This window comes from Rhinoraja longicauda, chromosome 9 (genome assembly GCF_053455715.1).
Source record: "Rhinoraja longicauda isolate Sanriku21f chromosome 9, sRhiLon1.1, whole genome shotgun sequence".
Taxonomy (NCBI): Eukaryota; Metazoa; Chordata; class Chondrichthyes; order Rajiformes; family Arhynchobatidae; genus Rhinoraja; species Rhinoraja longicauda.
In genome coordinates, this window is record NC_135961.1 from 48,734,078 (window position 1) to 48,755,554 (window position 21,477).

General features: G+C 43.9%; 1 protein-coding gene across 4 annotated transcripts in view; it reads left to right on the top strand.

The window, feature by feature from the left end:
• The first annotated feature begins 6,574 nt into the window (after window positions 1–6,574).
• arfgef3 (ARFGEF family member 3) overlaps window positions 6,575–21,477 on the top strand; it is an 89,829-nt gene continuing 74,926 nt past the window's right edge. For 2 of the 4 annotated variants that reach the window (XM_078405436.1, XM_078405437.1), the window contains exons 1-2: window positions 6,575–7,056; window positions 20,528–20,573. In XM_078405436.1, coding sequence (XP_078261562.1) covers window positions 6,972–7,056; window positions 20,528–20,573 — 131 coding nt within the window. In that variant the 5' untranslated portion in view covers window positions 6,575–6,971. Of the gene's footprint in view, window positions 7,057–7,445; window positions 7,550–20,527; window positions 20,574–21,477 lie in introns of those variants that run through there. The other 2 variants (XM_078405438.1, XM_078405439.1) reach the window with 2 other exon arrangements.

Consider the following 21,477-nt stretch of genomic DNA (forward strand, 5'->3'; position numbering starts at 1 on the left):
GTTCATTACCTGTAAAGTGCTTTAAGGTGGTAGGGATGCTGGAAAGTGCCGTACAAATGCAAACACCAACAAAACAGAGGGCCGGGTATAATTACTGAAGATGGACACAAAGTGCTGGAATAACTCAGCAAGTTCGTCCGCATCCCTGGAGAAAAAAGGATGGGGAGGAAGGAACTGCAGATGCTGGTTTAACTCGAATCGAAGGATAGACACAAAATGCTGGAGTAACTCAGCGGGACAGGCAACATCTCTGGAGAGACAGGAACAGGATGACTGACGTTTCGGGCTGGTTCTTCAGACTCATTACTTATGGATGCAATTTGCAAGTTTATGTGGGTTAAATGCAGATTTTTTTTTCTTTTGCATGAATGGTCTTTGACCCAAGGACACGTAGGCAATGGCCTCTTACATGCATCTGAACTTGCTGTGCGCAGCTTGTTAATCCCTGACTCGCTCTCCAGAGCCCCGGCCACACGGAGCTGACGTCCCAGGTTGCAGCTTGTAGACGAATGACGCTGCAAATATCAGGAAGCTGGAGAAACATTGACGGCATCTGAAAAAGTGAGATCGAAAAACCGGGATGGGGGTGACACGGATTGGATTGCTACTCCGGCCGGGTGTATGCTCACGTTGATGCCTTAGACTGGACGGCGACTTCAACCTTCGTGTCATTGTCAAAATGATTCTGCGGTCCAACATTTATAATCAATGATGATAGACACAAAAAAAAGCTGGAGTTACACAGCGGGCCAGGCAGCATCTCTGGAGAAAAGGAATGGGGTGATGTTTCAGGTCGATACCCTATTTTCAGACTGAGAGTCAGGGGGGAGGGAAACGGGAGATATGAAAAGGTGCATAGAACAAATGAATGAAAGATATGCAAAAATGACAAACCAAAGCCATCAACCATGATCAAGGAAAGGTGGATCTTGACACAAGACAATTTTATGCTAGTATGGCAACTGTTCTGTCTAAGACCACATTGCAGAGTTGTGGATTGCAGAGTTGTGGATGTTGCCCAGTCCATCACTAAACCAGCCTCTCTCCCATCCACTCCATCTATATGTCACACTGCATCATGAATGGAACCAACACAATCAAGGACCCATCGGACCCTGTCTTCTGTCTTCTCCCCTCTCCTGTCGGGCAGATGATGCAAAAGCTTGAATGCACGTACCACCAGAATCATGAACAGTTTCTTCCGCGATGTTATCAGACTCTTGAATGGACCTCTCATATGATTGGGATGAATTTTCCAATCTCCCAGTCTACCTCGTTGAGGCCTTTACACTTTTTTTAGCTGCTGCATCTGCAGCACTATATCTGTACTCAGTTTCCTTTCTCTGTTGCACTCATTTATGGTATGATTTGCCTGGTTAGCATGCAAAACAAAGTTTATCACTGTAGCTCGATGCACGTGCCAATAATAAACTAATACCAATACCTGTATAATTGGAAAAGTGACTTTTTAATAAAATATATAATATAGTCTTTAAAAATTGAATGATAATTTATGAGATAGTGATTTTAATTCATCTTCAATATTAAACATCACTGTAAATTAAGAATTTAGCTTTGTCAGTACTACTGCATCAAAATATTACAGATTCCTTCAGGATGTTTGAGTTATTATCATGCAGTGTATTTCGGATCTTAAACCAAGTACTCACTCACTCAAGTAATGCGAAAGAACATGACACGACTTCCTAAAAGTTTTAATGACAGTTTGTTTATATTTACCTTTTAATTAACACTAATGCAGATTATCACATTACTTTTTGCAAGAGCTTCAATACTCAACGCTGCGTGCAAATAAGCAGCCAAATTTCAAGGATTACAGCAGTGACTACACTTCGGAACCATTTAATTAGCTAAGAAGTACTTCGTTATATCCTGACACTGAAAATACAAGTTGCTCTTTCATCAAAAGATCAATTCCTGCAGTAATTGGCAGTTTCTTCACTGCGATAATGGGCACAAGTGAAAAGGTAGTGGGATACAATAGCACTTATATTCTTGCACCAGCCATTTCAAAAGAAAGAGGGAGAGATTCTGACCTGCAAAAAAAAGCTCTCGAGTTGGCCCTTTACTAACAGAATATTCTGGCTGTCAGACACCTTCTGTGGAAAGAGAAACTTTTAATGTTTCAGACTGAAGAAGAGTCCCGAACCGAAATATCGCCTAACAATGATCTATAAAGATGCTTTATTCACAAAATGCTGGAGTAACTCAGCAGGTCAGGCAGCATCTCGGGAGAGAAGGAATGGGTGACGTTTCGGGTCGAGACCCTTCTTCAGACTGATATATATAGAGATGCTGCCTAGCCCGTTGATTTACCCCAGAACTGTGTCTTTTTAAAAATAAACCAGCTTGTGTTTAATGTTTCAGTCGATGATCTTTCATCAGAACCAGTTACGGTCAGCTTGTGGATTATTTTCAATGTTATGTTTTCATTTTAGATTGGTATTTTGCCCTTGAATGGAAATAAGTTACCGAGCGTGACCTACCGAGCAGGATTGGGGAAGAGGCTCTGGAGCTGAATTGGTGAATCTTGAACAATGTTACATGTCACCCTGACTTGGAAATTTATCACCATTCCTGAATTGTTGGTATGCATAATTCCTGGAACATCCACCCCAAACCCACTGTGGGAGCACCTTCACTACAAGGACTGTAGTAGTTCGAGAAAGTGGAGCACCACCATCTTCTCAAGATCAATTAGGATGAGAAATAAATGCTGGCCTTACCACATTGCCCTGATCCTGAGAAAGAAATAGAAATGGTACTGTGAATTTAGGGTATTTGTTAATAACATTGGTGCAGCGGTAGAGTTGCTGCCTCACAACACCAGAGACCTGGGTCCAATTCTGACTACGGGTGCTGTCTGTACGGAGTTTGCATATTCTACCTGTGACTGCATGGAATTTCTTCGGGTTCTCCGGTTTTCCCCCACATTGTGAATCTGTGGAATTCTCTGCCTCAGAGGGCAGTGGAGGCCAATTCTCTGAATACATTCAAGAGAGAGCTAGATAGAGCTCTTAAGGATAGCGGAGTCAGGGGGTATGGGGAGAAAGCAGGAACGGGGTACTGATTGAGAATGATCAGCCATGATCACATTGAATGGCGGTGCTGGCTCGAAGGGCCGAATGGCCTACTCCTGCACCTATTGTCTATTGTCTATTCCAAAGATGTGCAAGTTTGTAGGTTAATTGGCTTCTGTAAATTGTCCCTAGTGTGCAGGATAGAACTAGTGTATGGGTGATTGTTGGTCGGTGTGGACACGGTGGGCCGAAGGGCCTGGTTCCACGTTGCATCTCTAAACTGAACTAAACTAAAAAATATAACTTCTTATGACTAGGACATTGTTGAAAAAACGTTCATTGCACTTCCCTTGTGCACCAAGAATTAGCATGGGAAATCTTCCCCATGAACCACTTGTGGCTTTATAACTGAACTTTCAATGGAGGACATCTGAAGGAAGATGATATCACACAACGTATTTAAATAATTTGGTTGGAGTCTTTTGATAATGATTTTAATTGTGTGGGATTAAAATCTTGTGTAGTCCAGACCAGGTAATGAACTTCCCATCCCCAAGGAACTTGACTGAACCAGATTTGTTTCTAAGCACAGATCCAATACTCTAGAGCTACAAACACCAAGTTGTTATTTCCAGATATTTTAAAAAAATCTATATTTGAATTCTTGTGCTCTCATGGAGGGATTACAGCCTGTACTTTCCTAATCATGGCTAAAATACTGTGATTACTAAAGGTGATTTGTCTTCCCAGATAATGGTTCGAGCTGCTGTTGAGGAAAGCAATATCTCCAAGGGCCATAGGGAGAGAGACTCGCTTTTTATTCTATCGAATTATGCCTTAATCTTGAATTAATAAAGAAATTGAGAAAAGCAACTAAACTATCTCAGAAGAAGGACAAACATTCCAAGATCTCGGAGACAGGATAATTACATCTAAAGCTCTGAGTGCTCCCGAATATAATTCCACCATTGGCTACTATATCTTCATCTGTCGAAGCACTCTCATCCTCCCCTAAATTGTCCTCCACTTCTCTGCCGCTTCCCACTCCTTTCAGATGCTCTTTGAAACAATAACTCCACACTATAAATGTTGGTCATATATCTTCATACCACCTCCCAAAGTAAATTTTTGTTAGTTGAAGGACACATGAAGCACCCTGAAATATGCCACCTCAGTAAAAGTGCCATTTAAACGGCCACCATTGCTTGTTACATCGTTTAATGAGAAAATGGCCGATATTGAGGGAAAGGGAGAGTTCAGAGAATTAAGCTGAAAAATATAGGCGAAAGCTCCTGTGCGAGAGATGTCTTGTCTCTCAGGTGTGATATTAAACTGAGGCCCTGCATTCCTCTCTAGGGGAATGTAAAACCTCCCATGGCATTACAGAAACAAAATCTCCAAACTACACATCACTGATAATGCATTTTCTGGTCATTCAAAAATACAAATCGCGCATGGTTGACTAACAGGCAGGCCCCTAACAAGCAGGTCCCTTACAGGCAGGCCCCTTTCAGGCAGGCCCCTTTCAGGCAACCCCCTAACAGGCAACCCCCTAACAGGCAACCCCCTAACAGGCAGGCCCCTAACAGGCAGGTCCCTTACAGGCAACCCCCTAACAGGCAACCCCCTAACAGGCAACCCCCTAACAGGCAGGCCCCTAACAGGCAGGCCCCTAACGGGCAACCCCCTAACGGGCAGGCCCCTTACAGGCAGGCCCCTAACAGGCAGGCCCCTTAACCTCCATTAAGTAAAATCATAGTTGGTCTGTTTTTAACCTCAACTTTGTGGGTAACCTTTAACCATTCTTACTTGATAAGGATCAAACTATGCTATCAAAATCTCTGCTTCCGCTGTTGCTGTTTGAGAAGTGAGTCCCAAACGTATATAAAACTATTGAACTTTTACCTCAGTGTGGAAATTTCAAAGACTAGAGGGCATAGCTTTAGGCCGAGGGGCAAAGTTTAAAGGAGGTGTGTGGCATGTTTTACACATGTGGGTGCCTGTAACATGCTACCAGGAGTGGTGGTGGAAGCAGATACAATAGTGGCATTTAAGAGGCTTTTAGATAGGTACACGGATGTGCAAGGATTAAAGGGATATGGATCATGTGCAGGCAAAGGAGATTACTTTCTCTTGGCATCATTTTTTCACTCTTTTTCACTCATAGTTGTAAATCTGTGGAATTCTCTGCCTCAGAAGGCAGTGGAGGCCAATTCTCTGGATGCTTTCAAGAGAGAGTTAGCTTAATGATAGCGGTCAGGGGGTATGGGGAGAGGGCAGGAACGGGGTACTGATTGTGAATGATCAGCCATGATCACATTGAATGGCGGTGCTGGCTTGAAGGGCCAAATGGCCTACTTCTGCACCAATTGACTATTGTTTATTTTCTATCATACTGTACTGTTCTATGATCTATGAATCTCCACTCCCTAACAGAATATTTTTCACCTCATCTCTCTTCAATGAATGATCCTATACTTTTAATAGTGACCCCCTCTTTGTGAATTGGCCCCACACAAAGAAACATCCTCCCTACATCTATCCTGACCAGACCCCTCATAGTATTTGCTCAGATGGTGATTATCATACTGATGTATGCAAAGTGTTGCCCCCTCCAACAGTGAATGACACTTCAGCTCTGAGTGTAAGGGATAATGAAAAGCAGCATGTAAATTATCATAAAAGCTGCAGATGCTGTAAATCTAAAACAGAAAAGGCAAGATAAAAATGAACAGTTCAGGAAGCATCTGTGGAAACAGAAGCAGCGGGCCTAAGATTTCACATGACGGGGTAAGATTTAAAGGGTACCTCAGGGGCAGAGTTTTCACAAAGAGGCCGTGGGTATGTGAAATGAGCTGCCAGAGAACGTGGTAGAGGCAGATACAATAATAATGCTTAAAAAAACATTTGGACAGGCGCAGTGGGCGGGAAAGGTTTAGAGGGAAATGGGCCAAATGCAGGCAAATGACAGTTCAGGTAGGCAACTTGGTCAGCATCGACAAGTTGGGCTGAAGGGCCTGTTTCTGTACTGTTCTACTCTATGACTATACTTCTGATGAGTGGTCTTTAACCTGAAACATTAATTATGTTTCTCTCCCACAGATGCTGCCTGAACTGCTGAGTATTTCTGACACTTTCTGTTTTAGACAACATTTTGGAACGAAGACCCTTCATGACATAAATGGAAGTTATCCACGAGGTTAACTATCAGGACCTTTGACAAGCACCGTGTATATATATATATATATATATATATATATATATATATATATAAAAGAAAATAACTGCAGATGCTGGTACAAATCGAAGGTATTTATTCACAAAATGCTGGAGTAACTCAGCAGGTCAGGCAGCATATATATATATATATATATATATTTTGTTGAAGTGTGCTAGTTGTGGCACCAGTAGATGTTGATATTTCGCTCTCATTCTCCCTGTGCTTCCATTTGCGCTCCGGCTCCAGGCTTTGGAGACTGTCAGGATGTTGGTGTGTGTGTGTGTGTGCACACATCCACCCACTGAGAAGATGGTGCTGTGAGTGTGCTGTACAGCGACTGTTGCCTTTCTGCGGCACCTAGATAGACTCTTTCAGGCTGAGCTGGCCGGCTCCCAGTATCGGCGCATCAGTGAATTAACAGCGCACTGCATTCTGTCTCCCTGCAACTCCTTAAAAAAATATATAATCCCCCGGCTTCTCCCCATTGTAATCAATTTTTGATCCCGTCCTTTCTCAACCTGCCAGCCAGACGTGTCCCTGCAATCCTCCCGGCTGTGGACCGGCCGTGTTTATTTCTTGAGTCTCCCCAGCGAATGAATGCCCCGGCACGCTGATGCAACGCCAAGCAGCATCTTAAACGGGACTTTATCCCGATTCAACTCAAGTATAACCACCCTACTACCCACCCCCTGCTCCTACCTGCCGAGGGGATGGATGACATTTTGAAGAAGATATCGAAGGAAGCGTCTGGAAACAAATATAAGCCTTTAAGAGATGCCTGCACCTTAGCGTGTGGTAAGAGATCATCCTTCACCTTTCTATCTCGATACATTGTCACCCATATATGTGAATCTGCAGTGTTTCCAAGCAGCACACTTAAAATACGTTTGGAATTTAAAGGGTCATTGCAGCCAGTTCTGAGGCACTGGTTACTGACAGAGGGAAACCCATTGATCGGATACACAGTGTCACATTATTTTTCTAAGGATTTTTATTGTAGAATTATATCACAAGGCAGTGACCATTCGGCCAATTCTCACTCTGCGAATGTTTATTTTCCAAATATTTACCCAGTTCCATTTTGGAAAATGCCTTTTGCATCTTCCTTCATCTCTATTCCAGCTATCCCATTCCAAGTCGTCGAAAGTCTCTGTAGAAGATATATATATCCTCGTCCTTTCGAATAAGACTTGAAAATGCTGGAAACACTCTGCATGTCAGGCAGCATCTGCGGGGAGAGAAGCAGAGCCAGTGGGTTACGTCGACGATCTTTCTTCAGCTTTGCGAGGTTAGAAGTGCAACAACTTTTAAGTTTGGGAGAGGAGAGGGGAGGGGTAGACCAGGTGGACGGGTGTAGTCTAGGGAAGGTTGAATGATGCAAGTGTTTGTGGAGGTGCTGCCACACAGAAGAGTGTGGTAAAACTATGACTGAGTCACTGCATCTTGTGGCACAGAAACAGGCCCTTTGGCTCACCTTGGCCATGTCGACTCACGGTCATCTGTCTATAGTAATCCTATTTGCCAGCATTTAGTTGGTAGCATTAACGTTGTGGTGTTTCCAGGGCTCGGCCAGATATTTAAGTGTTGTGAGTGTACTTTCCTCCACTGGGCAGTGCGTTCCAGATTCCAGCCAGCCACTGAGAGGTGAAAATAACAGGAGATGATGAAATCTGAAATTTGAAAACAAGAGAGAGAATAAATCCTCCCTTTTTTCCCCCTCTCTGGGGCTCCCTTCAGCAAAGCTACATTAGAGGTGCTAGATTTATGAAAGTTGTTGTTGTTGAGGATAGCACCCTTGTCTTTGCTTCAAGTCCCACTCCATAGACATGAACAAAGGTGGTCGGGCGAGGAGAGGGACGTTGGGTCTCGTGCCTGCAGCAGCCCAGGGCTTACCTGTGCTTGCCTGGATCGGAGGCACTCCAGTACTTCCAGCATGTGGACCAGACTATGGATTTTTTTCTTTGTAAATGGCGCCAGAATATAGCAACTGTGCATTTCTGGGTTGTGCAAAAGAATTTCACTGTGCTGTGCACACGTGACAATAGAGAAGCATTGAACCATTGACAAAGTCCTCCATTGAGGGAATGCAACATTATCAACAGTGCCCTCTCTCTGATGCTGTCCTAGATTGATGTAAAATCTACGATCTAAAATGAACGTAATGGAACATATGCTATTATTTAAACTCTAATCAACATTATTAAAACTTCTAGTGTAGGAAGGAACTGCAGATGCTGGAGCACCTTAGCAAGACAGGCAGCATCTCTGGACAGAAGAATGGGCAATGTTTTGGGTTGAGACACTTCTTCAGAGTGAAGGTCTCGACCCGAAACGTTGCCCATTCCTTCTCTCCAGAGATGCTGCCTGTTCCGCTGAGTTACTCCAGCATTTGTGTCTTATCTTCCTTATTAAAATGTCATTATCGTGATAGGAGCTTCATGTGTGAACTGGCCACTTTACCATCATGACTACATAAGTATTTCTTTGGTGATGAAGTGTTTTGGGGTAGAAAAGTAGTTAACAAGGCATTACCTAAGATGTATAGATGAGAACCCTCCATGTCAGAAGCCTTCTCCTGTCTTCCCTCAGGTAAATCTACCAGCATGAATCTCCCTACCCTTCTCCCTCGTGTGTGTCTCTTACCTCCTCCATGTGTCATTCATGGCCCTGTACTATTTGCCTCAGTTTCTCCCTGTGGGAGTGAGTTCCACGTTGTCATGTCCCTTGGCACACTGAAGTTGTTTTCCGTGTTACATATTGGAATTCTTGGTCTGTCTTAAATTGATTTTAAAGATCTCCATGAGGTCACCCTTCAGTCTCATCAAGATAAAAGAGACTGAGGGACCTGAAACATATACTCTTGCACTTCTGTTCTCATCTACGTAAATAATCTCTACACATTCTCCGGTGCCTCTGGGTCCTTTTGGCAACATGGCAACCAAAACTATACATAGTACCTCACATATGGTCTACCCAAGATTTGAAATAGATTTGGCATAATTTCTCTGCTTTTAAATTCCATTACTGAAGAATTAAAACCACAATGCTTGGTTTGCTTTTTTATAATGGTCTTGCTAACCTGTGATGCAAATTAATGGGAGATAGGTTGTACCCCAAGATCCCTTTGTTATAAGGTCACTAGACCAAGAGGTTGGGCCCAAACCTCTCCTGCATTAGTGCAGCACCAGAGTACACAAGGAGGTGGCCCTAGAAATCGTGGATGCATTGGTGATCATTTTCCAATGTTCTCTCGACTCTGGATCAGTTCCTGTGGACTGGAGGGTAGCCAATGTTACTCCACTTTTTAAGAAAAGAGGGAGAGAGAAAACGGGGAATTATAGACCAGTTAGCCATACATCGGTAGTGGGGAAGATGCTGGAATCAATAATTAAAGATGTTATAGCAGCACGTTTGGAAAGCAGTGATGGGATCGTTCAAAGTTAGCATGGATTTATGCAGGGGAAATCATGCTTGACTAATCTTTTGGAATTTTTTGAGAATGTAACAAGTAGAATGGATAAGGGAGAGCCAGTGGACATGGTGTTTCTGGACTTTCAAAAAGCCTTTGACAAGGTCCCACACAAGAGATTAGTGTTCAAAATTAGAGCACTTGGTATTAGGGTAGAGTATTGACGGATAGAGAACTGGTTGGCAGACAGGAAGCAAAGAGTAGGAATTAATGGGTCCATTTCAGAATGGCAGGCAGTGACTAGTGGGGTGCCGTAAGGCTCGGTGCTGGGACCCGAGTTGTTTACAAAATATATTAAAGATTTAGACGAGGGAATTAAATGTAACATCTCTAAGTTTGCAGGTGACACAAAGCTGGGGGCAGTGTGAGCTGCAGGAGGATGCTATGAGGCTGCAGGGTGACTTGGACAGGTTGGGTGAGTGGGCAGATGCATGTCAGATACTATAATGTGGATAAATGTGAGGTTATCCACTTTCGTGGCAAGAATAGGAAGGTAGATTATTATCTGAATGATGTCAGATTAGGAAAAGGGAAGGTGCAACGAGATCTGGGTGTGCTTGTACATCAGTCACTGAAAGTAAGCATGCAGGTACAGCAGGCAGTAAAGAAAGTTAATGGCATGTTGGCTTTCACTGCGAGAGGATTTGAGTTTAAGAGCAAGGACGTCCTACTGCAGTTGTACAGGGCCGTGGTGGGACCGCACTTGGAGTATTGTGTACAATTTTGGCCTCCAAATTTGAGGAAGGACATTATTGCTATTGATAGAGTGCAGCGTAGATTCAACAGGTTAATTCACGAGATGGCGGGACTGACGTATGATGAAAGAATGAGTCAACTGGGCTTGCATTCGATGGAATTCAGAAGGATGAGAGGGGATCTTCTCGAAACATATAAAATTCTTAGAGGATTGGACACGGTAGATGCAGGAAAAATGTTCCCGACGTTACGGGAGTCCAGAACCAGGGGTCACAGTTGAAGAATAAGGGGTAGATCATTTAGGACTGAGATGAGGAAAAACTTTTTCAGCATGAGAGTTGTGAATCTGTGGAATTCTCTGCCAATTCACTGGATGTTTTCAAGAGAGAGTTAGATTTAGCTCTTGGGTCTAAGGGAATCAAGGGATATGGGGGGAAAAAACGGAAAGGGGTACTGATTTTGGATGATCAGCCATGATCATATTGAATGGCGGTGCTGGCTCGGTGCCGAATGGCCTAATCCTGCACCTATTTTCTATGTATCTATATTTTGAAACCAGGATCCCACATGCCGTCTGATGCATCATCAGAGTATATTAAGACGATACTACACTTGATCTTATTTTAAAAACTGAATTGAAGGTAACGGTGGTTAAGATGCACTGAGGTTGAACCAATCTCCAGTTTCGCCAATTATGGGAGTTTGATGAGACAGGCCAAAGTGCCTCTGTTCCCACTCCTGATCAATATCAAGGGCGGCCACGGTGGCATAGCGGTAGAGTTGCTACCTAACGTCACTTGCAGCACTGTAGACCTGGGTTTGATCCCGACTATGGGTGCTGTCTGTACGGAATTTGTACGTTCTCCCCGTGACCGGGTGTGTTTTCTCCGAGATCTTCGGTTTCCTCCCACACACCAAAGATGTACAGGTATGTAGGTAAATTGGCTTGGTGTAAGTGTAAATTGTCCCTCGTGTGTGTAGGATAGTGTTAATGTGTGGGGATCGCTGGTTGGTGCGGACTCGGTGGGCTGAAGGGCCTGTTTCCCCACTATATCTCCAAACTAAACTAAACTACACCAATATTCCTTGCCAATTTTGTTGGAAAGAGCATACATGTGTCCAGCAATTTGTGTGGGCAGGAATACCATGCCCAAGTTGCAGAAAATGGTCTACTGAGCAAAGATCTCACTTTGAGAGAGTTGATCTTGCTTTGAGTTGATAGAGGAAAGAAGAAATCAAGGAATAAAATTAACTGTAAAAACCAATAAAACTGACCTATTCGAATGTAAATCAGGGCTCCTGCATCGATGCTCCAGAGCCCATGTCTAGTGCTGACTTCTTTGGAGCTGGGTATTGCCTGAAGCATTACATTTCTAATAGAGTGATCCTATCTCTTTCAATATTAACGAGCTACGCTTTCTAATTGGGTATTGCACAGACTTTTTCTCCCAAGTGATTTTTATTCCGCTTTTTAATAAGCGGCATAAAAATATCTCCACAAATTGCTGCTCACATTTTCTCATTTCTTTTGAATGAACCGGAGACTCTTGCCTCAGTCTCTGTTATGTTTGCATTCTCCCTCTATCTTCTTCTTTGTCGAGGAGTTTTGTTGTAATAAAGCCCTCTCTTTCCCCTCTAGCTTGCCTTCCTCACAGGGAGACATTTATAAATTCCAACTCCCAAAGGACCGGGGAAGATTCCATGGTAACATCCGATATAAATTGGTTCTGTCATCGTAAATTAATGGCCCCAATTACAATACGCTGTCTCTTTTGTATATTGCCTGTTGGTCTTGACAGAATAGTTGACCTCGAATAACTGGCTCCTGGTCTTAATTCTTTGACCAAACGCTTGTCATTGAATGTTGCTTTCCTTGGATGAGTGTTAGCTCTGTGATCTACCCTCTCAACCAGTATCAGAAAATCACAGATTCACACTCCACCCTAGAAATTCAAGCATAAAAATGGAAAGGCAGCTGGAAAGGGTGCAGAGAAACTTTACGAGAATGTTGCCAGGCTTCGGTGCCTGAGCTATTAGAAATGGTTGTGAAAATTATACAGTTTGGAAAGAAGAATGAGAAAGAAAATTATTATTAAATGAGACTGCAAAATATTGTGGTACAAAGGGATGTTGGGTTATGGTCTGTGTAATGTAAAATGTTAGTGTAGGAAGGAACTGATTCCTTGGAGTACAAGAAGACGAGTGGTGATCTTATGGAGAAAAGAATGAGAGGAATAGATCGGGTAGACGCACAGAGTTGCCAAGAGCAGGGGAATCGAGAACAAGTGGACATAGGTTTAAGGTGAGGGGGGGAAAAATATAATAGTTACCTGAGGGGTAACCTTTTCACACAAAGGTGTATGGAATGAGCTGCCAGAGGTGGTAGTTGAAGCAGGTATTATCGCAACATTTAAGACACATTTAGACAGGTAAATGTATAGGACAGGTTTAGAGGGATGTGGGCCAAATGCAGGCAGGTGGGCCTAGTGTAGATGGGACATGTTAGCCAGTGTGGGCAAGTTGGGCTGAAGAGCCTGTTTTCAAGCTGTAAGACTTTATGGAGGTATGACTCTATGAGTGCTGCCGTGAGGTGATAGACATGACAGAGGCTGGTGGATGGAAACGAAGATGGAGGGTTTCCATAGCATACTGTCCAATTTTAATCTACATTCCTATAACATGTGAACCAGGAGCAGCATGAACAATTCTGAGCAGTATGATTGGGTAATCAAGGGGCTGTCGGGAGTGAGCAACGATCAATGTCACCAGAGAGTATGAGGCAAACGAATGGGATTGAAGTCCTCCATGTTCTTCCAGGGGGATGGCCTGCATGATAGGGTCTTAAAGGAAATGGTTGCAGAGACAGTGGATGTGTTGGGTATATTTGGATTCTGGAGAGGTCCCACAGGATAGGCAAACTGCAAATGTAACATCACAGTTCAAGGAAGAAGAGATGCAAAAGCTGGAAGTTCTCAGATTGTTAGACAATCTGCGGTACGGTAGCGCAGCGGTAGAGTTGCTGCCTTACAGCGAATGCAGCGCCGGAGACTCAGGTTCGATCCTGACTACGGGTGCTGTACTGTACGGAGTTTGTACGTTCTCCCCATGACCTGCGTGGGTTTTCTCCGAGATCTTCAGTTTCCTCCCACACTCCAAAGACGTACAGGTTTGTAGGTTAATTGGCTGGGCAAATGTAAAAATTGTCCCTAGTGGATGTAGGATAGTGTTAATGTGCGGGGATCGCTGGGCGGCGCGGACCCGGTGGGCCGAAGGGCCTGTTTCTGCGCTGTATCTCTAAATCTAAATCTAAACATTTGTCATTGGGGTATTCTTTAATTTTCTATTGCGATGATAAGAGAATGACATTTAGAAAAGCAGCAGCCAATCGTCCAGAACAAATATAGTTTTATGAAATGGCAGTCCTGTTTGAAAAGTTTGCTAGAGTTCTTTGAGAGTGTGGCACACAGGGTCGATAGAGGGGAACCTGCAGATATAGCGTACCTGGATTTCCAGAAGTCATTTGATAAGGTAACACATAAAAGTTCACTGTTGGTGGTCATGATAATGCATTGACTTGGATGGGAGAGGAACTAACAGAAAACAGAGAGTCAATATAAATGAGTCATTTTTGGGTTGCTACTCAATGGAGTGCCATAGGGATCATTGCTGGGGCCTCAGCTACTTGCAATGTACATTGATGACTTGGACAAAGGTACTGAGCATTTTGCAGCCAAATTTGCCAATGATGCATGTAGATAGATTAGCAAGATGTGAGGAATCAAAAAGCCTGCATTACAATATAAATAGGTTAAGCGTGTGCAAAAAGATGCTTTGAATATAATGCAGGAAAATGTGAAAATTATACAGTTTGGAAAGAAGAATGAGAAAGAAAATTATTATTAAGTGGGACTGCAAAATATTGTGGTACAAAGGGATGTTGGGTTATGGTCTGTGTAACATAAAACGTTAGTGTAGGAAGGAACTGCAGATGCTGGTTTACATCGAAGATCGACACAAAATGCTGGAGTAACTCAGCGGGACAGGCAGCATCTCTGGATAGAAGCAAAGGATGATGTGTTGGGTCGAGACTGTTGTACTTCGTGGTCCGGTACCTGTTGTACCTTTGTTGAGACTCTGGACGGACCACAAGTACACGTGTGTAAAAGGTTACAATGCCGGAGCTTAACTCCAAGCTGTTTATTCCGTGGCCAGCTGGAACCAGAGTGACCACCTAATCACACCAATCTCTTATATACACATTCCTACACAGGCAAACAAAGTAGTCCTTGGGATACACAAAGTATTAGGAAGATTATTGCTGGCCTTTATTGCAAGGGGAAAGGACACTAAAAATGGGAAAAATTGAATGCAATTTTTCAGGGCCTCAGCAAGATCACGCTTCGAGCACTGCAACCAGTTTTGAACTTCACATTTAAGGAAGAATGTGCTTGTATTGGAGGCAGTGCAGAGGAGGTTCAGTAGGTTGACTCCTGGGGTATAGGTGCTACTGTGTGAGGAAAGGTTGAGCACGTTGGGCCTACACTCATGGCAGATTAACTCATAAAGCTAATCTGAGCTAATTTCAGTATCTGGGGATATTGAGTTGGATGATCAGCCATGATCATATTGAATGGCGGTGCAGGCTCGAAGGGCCGAATGGCCTACTCCTGCACCTATTTTCTATGTTTCTATGTTTCTAAAGCATGAACTAATTGAAACACCAAAGATTGCCGGAAACACTGGCATGGTGAATGCCGAAAGAAGTTGGCAATTGTTTTCTCCGTACCCGACCAAGAGGCGGGATGTAGGCACAGTTGAAGGAAAGTCTCTCCATGATGTTGCCCCTGTTGTGGAGTGCAACCACTCAAGTACTTTTGAAGTGCAGTCATTGCAGTAATATCGGGAGACGTGGCAGACAGGGTGTCCACAGGAAGCTGGCTAGAAACACAATGACACCAGCTGGTCATCTATTATGAATGTTGGGTAATGTGTGTTGCCAGGATTCTGGGTAGAATGGACCTTCTTAAAATGGCGTTCACCCGTGACGTGTATTCACCCAAGAGGACAGCCAGGTGTAACGTGCGCCTGTTTCTTGTTCCGGAGAGCGTCAGGATGAGGCAGCCATGCTGTTCCACGTATTTTATCTGAGGGAGGAAAAGATGGGTCAGAGTTTGGGGAGGGGGTGGCTGGGAGGGAGGAGAGCCCACAGTGAAACAAGGGGACTAGAATTAACAGAGATTGCATACTGCAATGGAGTGGAATTGATCGGGACAACAAGCTTTTAAAAAAAAAAGCTAGCTTTCTGTAGATGATGCAGAATTAATGAGTCATCCCTGGTGCTGAGCGCTGATTCACCTGAATGGGTGCCCGGCAACATGGTGTTCTGTTACCATAGAAACCAGGTATTGCCAAGTCTGCTCTTGTGCAGTTAAAGCCTTCCCTTGCATTAACTGGATAGATCAGTGAGTGATTCAGAATCCCACGTCATCACTGCAAATAGTGATTTAATTTAACCGAGGTGAATAAAATAATGAGAGGCTAAGTCAAGGTGAACTCAAGGACCTATTCCTTAACAGAGGGGGTCATAGGTTTCAGATTTGTTGCTGGAAGGATCGGAGGGAAGAAAAGGGTGATGGCAGCAGAGATGCTCAATTCTTTTATAAAGTACTTGGATAGGCTGTTGAAGAGCCGTAACCTCGAGTGTTATAGACAGAGAGATGGAAAATTAGATTAGCGTAAAATCCAATTTTACATCCAGTCCGGATGCATCACAACATGGTTTGGCAACTGCTCCGCAAGTTCCCAAGAAATTACAGAGAGATGTGGACACAGCTCAGTCCATCATACAACCCCCCCCCCCCCCCCCCCCACCCCTCTCCTTCCCATTGACCATCTATATTTCATGCTGCCTCGGGCAAGCAGCCAACATAATCTAGCACCACTCACAGCCTGGTTATTCTCTCTTCTCCACTCTCCCATCTTGCAGGAGATATAAAAGTTTGAAAGCAGGTACCACCAGATTTAGGAATAGCTTCCCTGCTGTTATCAGACTCTTGAATGGACCTCTCATAAGCTAAGGATCTTCCAATCTACCTCATTGTGGCCTTTGCACTGTTTTTTCACCTGCACTCTCTCCATAGCTGCAACACTGTATTCTGTTTTATTTCTTGTTTTCGCACTATCTGATGCACTCGTATATGCAATGAACTGTCTGGAAAACACACAAGGCAAGGTCTTCACTGTACCTCAGTACCTATGATAATAATATACCAATCTCAATCCTGTTATCCAATATAGTGATTTTGGCTGGATAGTCACAGATCACCATTATCGTGCTTTAAATGTCTGTGCTTCCATAACCCTCAGAGGATACTCAAAGCTGTGAGAATCCTCGCAAGTTACCACCCTCCTCAGATAGGGAGAAGCAGTTCACAAACAAGGAGGGCTGAATGGCCTCCTTTAGCACCATATTTTTCTATGTTATGATATTTATTCATGTATTTCTTTCCTCCTCCTCCCACCGTATTCTCTCCTCAATCTATGAAACCCATAGGTCCTCCCCATTGTAAAGGAATTGTGCATGGGGTTTCAAGCAGACCATTTGATCTGTGGAGAAAGAGGCAGTCTCGTTAGTCCAGTCTGATCGTTCTCACTCGTCAAACAGAAACCGATGTATTATCTGATTTGTCCTCCAATTCTCACACCATACTGCCCATAACACTTGGCACACACAATGAGTGCATCACAGACTGTGGAATTAAGTGCAAAATAAACTGCTGAAGGAACTGCATTAAAACTGGGAGTTCCTCCAGCAGTTCTTTTTTGAGTCAGATTCCTGCATCTGGGGACTTTTCTATCTCTCTGGGGTTTCACATGTAGGTCTTATAGAGTGGACTGCATGAATCTTTTCCCCTTATTAGAGGTAAATAAAACTAGAGGACATATATTTAGGGTAGAGGGTAAGAGAGTTAAGAGGGGATTTGTGGGGGTACTTTTTCACACAGAATGTTGTGAGAGGATCTGCATCCATTACCATCTGACATAGTTCATTCCAGATTTCAACCAGCCTTGGGTTCTGTCCATGGCATTGGTTAAAGGAAAGGTTTAAAGGCAATTAAGGAAGAGCAGGGGTAGGACTTCTTGTACAGAGCCTGGGTTAAACAATTAGGCTTTACTTCAAAAGCAAAATTCTGGAGGTGCTGGAAGCCTGAAATAAAATCCTATGGGAATGAGAAGACAAATTAAAATGTCTTGCAACCAGGAGTTTCAGCAGGCCTGGTGGACAGAATACAAAGGTTCAATAAAATGGGTGCCTAATCTATGCTTGGTCTCGTTGATGTAAAGGATGACACATAGGGAGCTCCAAACATAGCAGATAAGGTTTGCATGTAAACCTCTGTCTCACATGGAAGGGCTGCCTGGATTCCTGAATGGGGTGAAGCAGGAGGTGGAAGGACAAATGTTGCATCCCCTGCGTTTGCAGGGGAATGTACGAGAGGTGAAGGGGGCAAATGAAGGAATTGTGGAGAGAGTGATCTCTGTGGAAAGCAGTAAGCAAGGTGGTGGGGATAGGAAGATGTGACTGGTAATGAAATCATGTTGAAGGTGTTCAAAATGTTGGGGAATTCTGTGTTGGATGTAGAAGCTGGTGGGCACGGAGGTGAGGACTCGAGGGAACTCGTCCTGTCTGGGTGGGTAGAGGAGGAGTTAACAAGGATAGATCTGTGGGAAAGAGAGTAGACACGAGTGAGGGCCCTGTCCACAACACCAGGGGGAAGCCATGTTTACTGAAGAAAGAAGACATCTCAGATGTCCGAGAATGGTTAAATATTTCTGCGGAAAGTGGTAGTTATTTAAAATCATAACTCTCGCTCCCTACTTCATTTCATTTTCTACAGTGTTATAGTATATACCGATCAGCCAAAACATTATGACCACCTGCCTAATATGCTGTTGGTCCTCCGTGTGCAGCCCCATATGCAGCAGGGTGCGATGTACTGTGTATTCTGACATATTCCTCTCGTGACCACCATTAAAATTTTCTGTGACTTGTGCCACAGAAGACTTTCTGTCGGTTCGGACCAGACTGGATAGCCTTCGTTGTCCTTGCGCATCGATGAGTCTTGGGCGCCCTGTCGCCGTTAGTGGTTTGTTCCTCCTCGGACCACTGTCCGTAGGTACTCACCACTGCTGACCGGGAGCACCCCGCAAGCCTTGCCATTTTTGAGAGATGCTCTGACCCAGTCATCTGACCATAACAATTGTCAAAGTCGCTCAGGTCTTTTCTCCTCATCCAACACATCAACTTCAAGAACTGACTGTTCACTTGCTGCCTAATATAGCCCACCCCTTGACAGGTGTCATTGTAACAAGATAATCAATGTTATTCACTTCACCTGTCAGTGGTCATAATGTTTTGGCAGATTGTTTGGCAGATCGGTGTATAATTGCCTGATTCCTTATCATTAAATCATGATCGGCACAGTTCCATTTACCTACTGTATTCTCTGATAAGCACTGCTTGTGATCTCCTCCAGCAATCCAATGCCTAGTCTCTGTGCTCCTCCAGTATTATCAATGCATTTAATGTACCACCACTGGTGGCCATTCCTTCATCTGATCCCAAATTGCTCCACCTCATTATTTCTTTCATGTCCTTAAAGATGATCCTTAACATTTTTTACTGTATGCTGATATTCCCCTTGGATTTAGTTTACTGATAATCATGTGGGGCGGAGAGTGAGGTTGATGCTATATCATTAATGGAAGTTGTTTAATATAGAATCTATACATATCCATCTTTGCCCATCCCTCCTTGCCCATCTCTGTCCACAGCCTACATATTGCCAGCAGTGTGAAATAATGCCCCATCAATACACTGGTCAATGGCCTGTTAATATCACTTTCCATATTCATTGTCACCTACTAGAAACAAAAGTATTCTCTCTGGACCTAATTGGCAGCATCCTGTTAACATTTTGTACAGCTCAATCAGCCCTTCAATTCCAAGGGAGTGCATTTTTGTGAGCCTTTCTTATTCAATATCAATATCATTCAGGTTAGCCCACATGGCTGTAGCTTGGAGACCAGTAGGCCGTTTTCGACAGACCTCCTTGAAGTGGTAGTAAGTGGCGTGTTAATGGTCACCCAACAGAAACAGAGAGAGAGAGAGAGAGAGAGAGAGAGAGAGAGAGAGAGCAGGAAGGTTTGATAACTGGATATCAGATATTCACTGCAGCTCCACTCAGGCTGGAGCCAGAGGCAATGTGGATTAGTGCCACATGGTCATGATGCACACCCTTTACACATATGGCAGTGGAGAGGTATCTATAGAATCGCACCGTACTGTACCAACCAGACTCCCATATTACACAAGAGGCTCTCTTAAACAGACCCCATTTGACTCCTCCACGTTATTTCTGCACTAACCCACCACATCTCCAGGTCCAGATCGTCACATTATCTAGTCCTACCGAACTGGGCCAACTGGCCAGAAGGCTTCCTCCCAGGCGGTCTCATTCTAAGAGCAGGTCCCACTGGCTCTTAAAGCTCAGTAATCCACTAAAGATCTTAACATGAAAAGATCCGTACATACAGAGCGCAGAAGGGATTTACGAAGCAGTTCTCGGGCTCGTGGACCTATGTTATAGAAAGGGGTTGAACAGGATGGTACCTTATTCCTTTGAGCGCAGAAGACTGAGGGGTTATCTTACAGAGGTGTAAAAAGTCATGAGGGGCATAGATAAAGTGAATGCACAGTTTGTGGGAAGGGGACTGTTCAGGTCTGGAAGTGGAATGAGGAGAGGGTGGGGGGGGAGGTGGGGGGGGGTGAGGTGGGGGGGGGGGGGGGGGGAGGTAGGGGGGGAGGTGGGGGGGGAGCATAAGGAGGATGAAACTTTTAAAGTAACAACCAGTGTGAGAACAAGGGGTGGTGAGCTATCGGGACTTCAATGCTCTGTTCTTCACCTCCTGCACATGGGTGGAAGTCTTGTGGGGATGGGAAACCCCCCTCCCCCACAGTATATCACAGAATCTGGTGCAAAGATTACGTCTCAAATTGTCCTTCTGTTGTAAAGCTCATTCTCTTTCCTCATTTTGCAGAAACATTAGAATCGGAAAATGTTAGACTGCCAACATATCAATTGAGGTAAGCTCTTCAGTTTCATTAATGTCGGAAGACGGCCATTCTGCCCATTGTGGCCTGTTGTAGAGCGGTCCAGTCAATCAGATTTTCCTTTCGCCATGGAAATTAATTTCCTCCAAGCTTTACCTGCTGAAAGCCCAGATTGCTTCTATTTCCACCACCCCTTACAGGCAATGTGTTCCAGATCAGTAAAAGACTCTTCTTGCATTTGCTCGATTCCTCTGCCCATCATTTTGAAACTATGTGTGCAACCTCCTCTGTCACCTATCAGTGGAACAGCTTCTCTCTATTTACCTCCTCTGAACCAGTCATGTCCTTGTATACCCGTGTCAAATTCCCCCCCTCATGTCTTTGTCCCAAGGAGAAAAAAAACATTCTCTAGTCTAATTCATAGCCAGTTCCTCATCCCAGCAACTAATCCAGCCAGTTTACTGCATCCTCCTTATTCAGTTTATTGTTCTGAAATAAAAGCAATACTCTTGTGCCACGCATTATAATGGTTTATATGACAAAGCTAACGTTACCTATTACACACTAGGATACACATCAAGGTAACGGCTTGTTTTTCATCTCGGGATTATAGTACTGCATAATTAGTGGCTAGTCTGGGTTTATTCCAAATTCATTTAACTTTGGAGATAGTAGGAAAGTGTAAATGCTCACAGCTCAAATGAAAAAGCAAGTCTTCCCACAGGTTTGATTTGCTTAATGCTGTTTAAAAGTCAGAACTCCCTCGCCAATAGTATCCAGCATGTACTTTTAACAAGGCAGATCTTCACCACCTTCCCAAGGGCAATTGGAGATGGACAATAAATGCTGCCTTGCCTGCGATATTCACGTCTCATAATGATCTCATCATGATCTTCCCCATGAAGTTAGGCCTAATAACAAGATGTGAAGCCCAGTC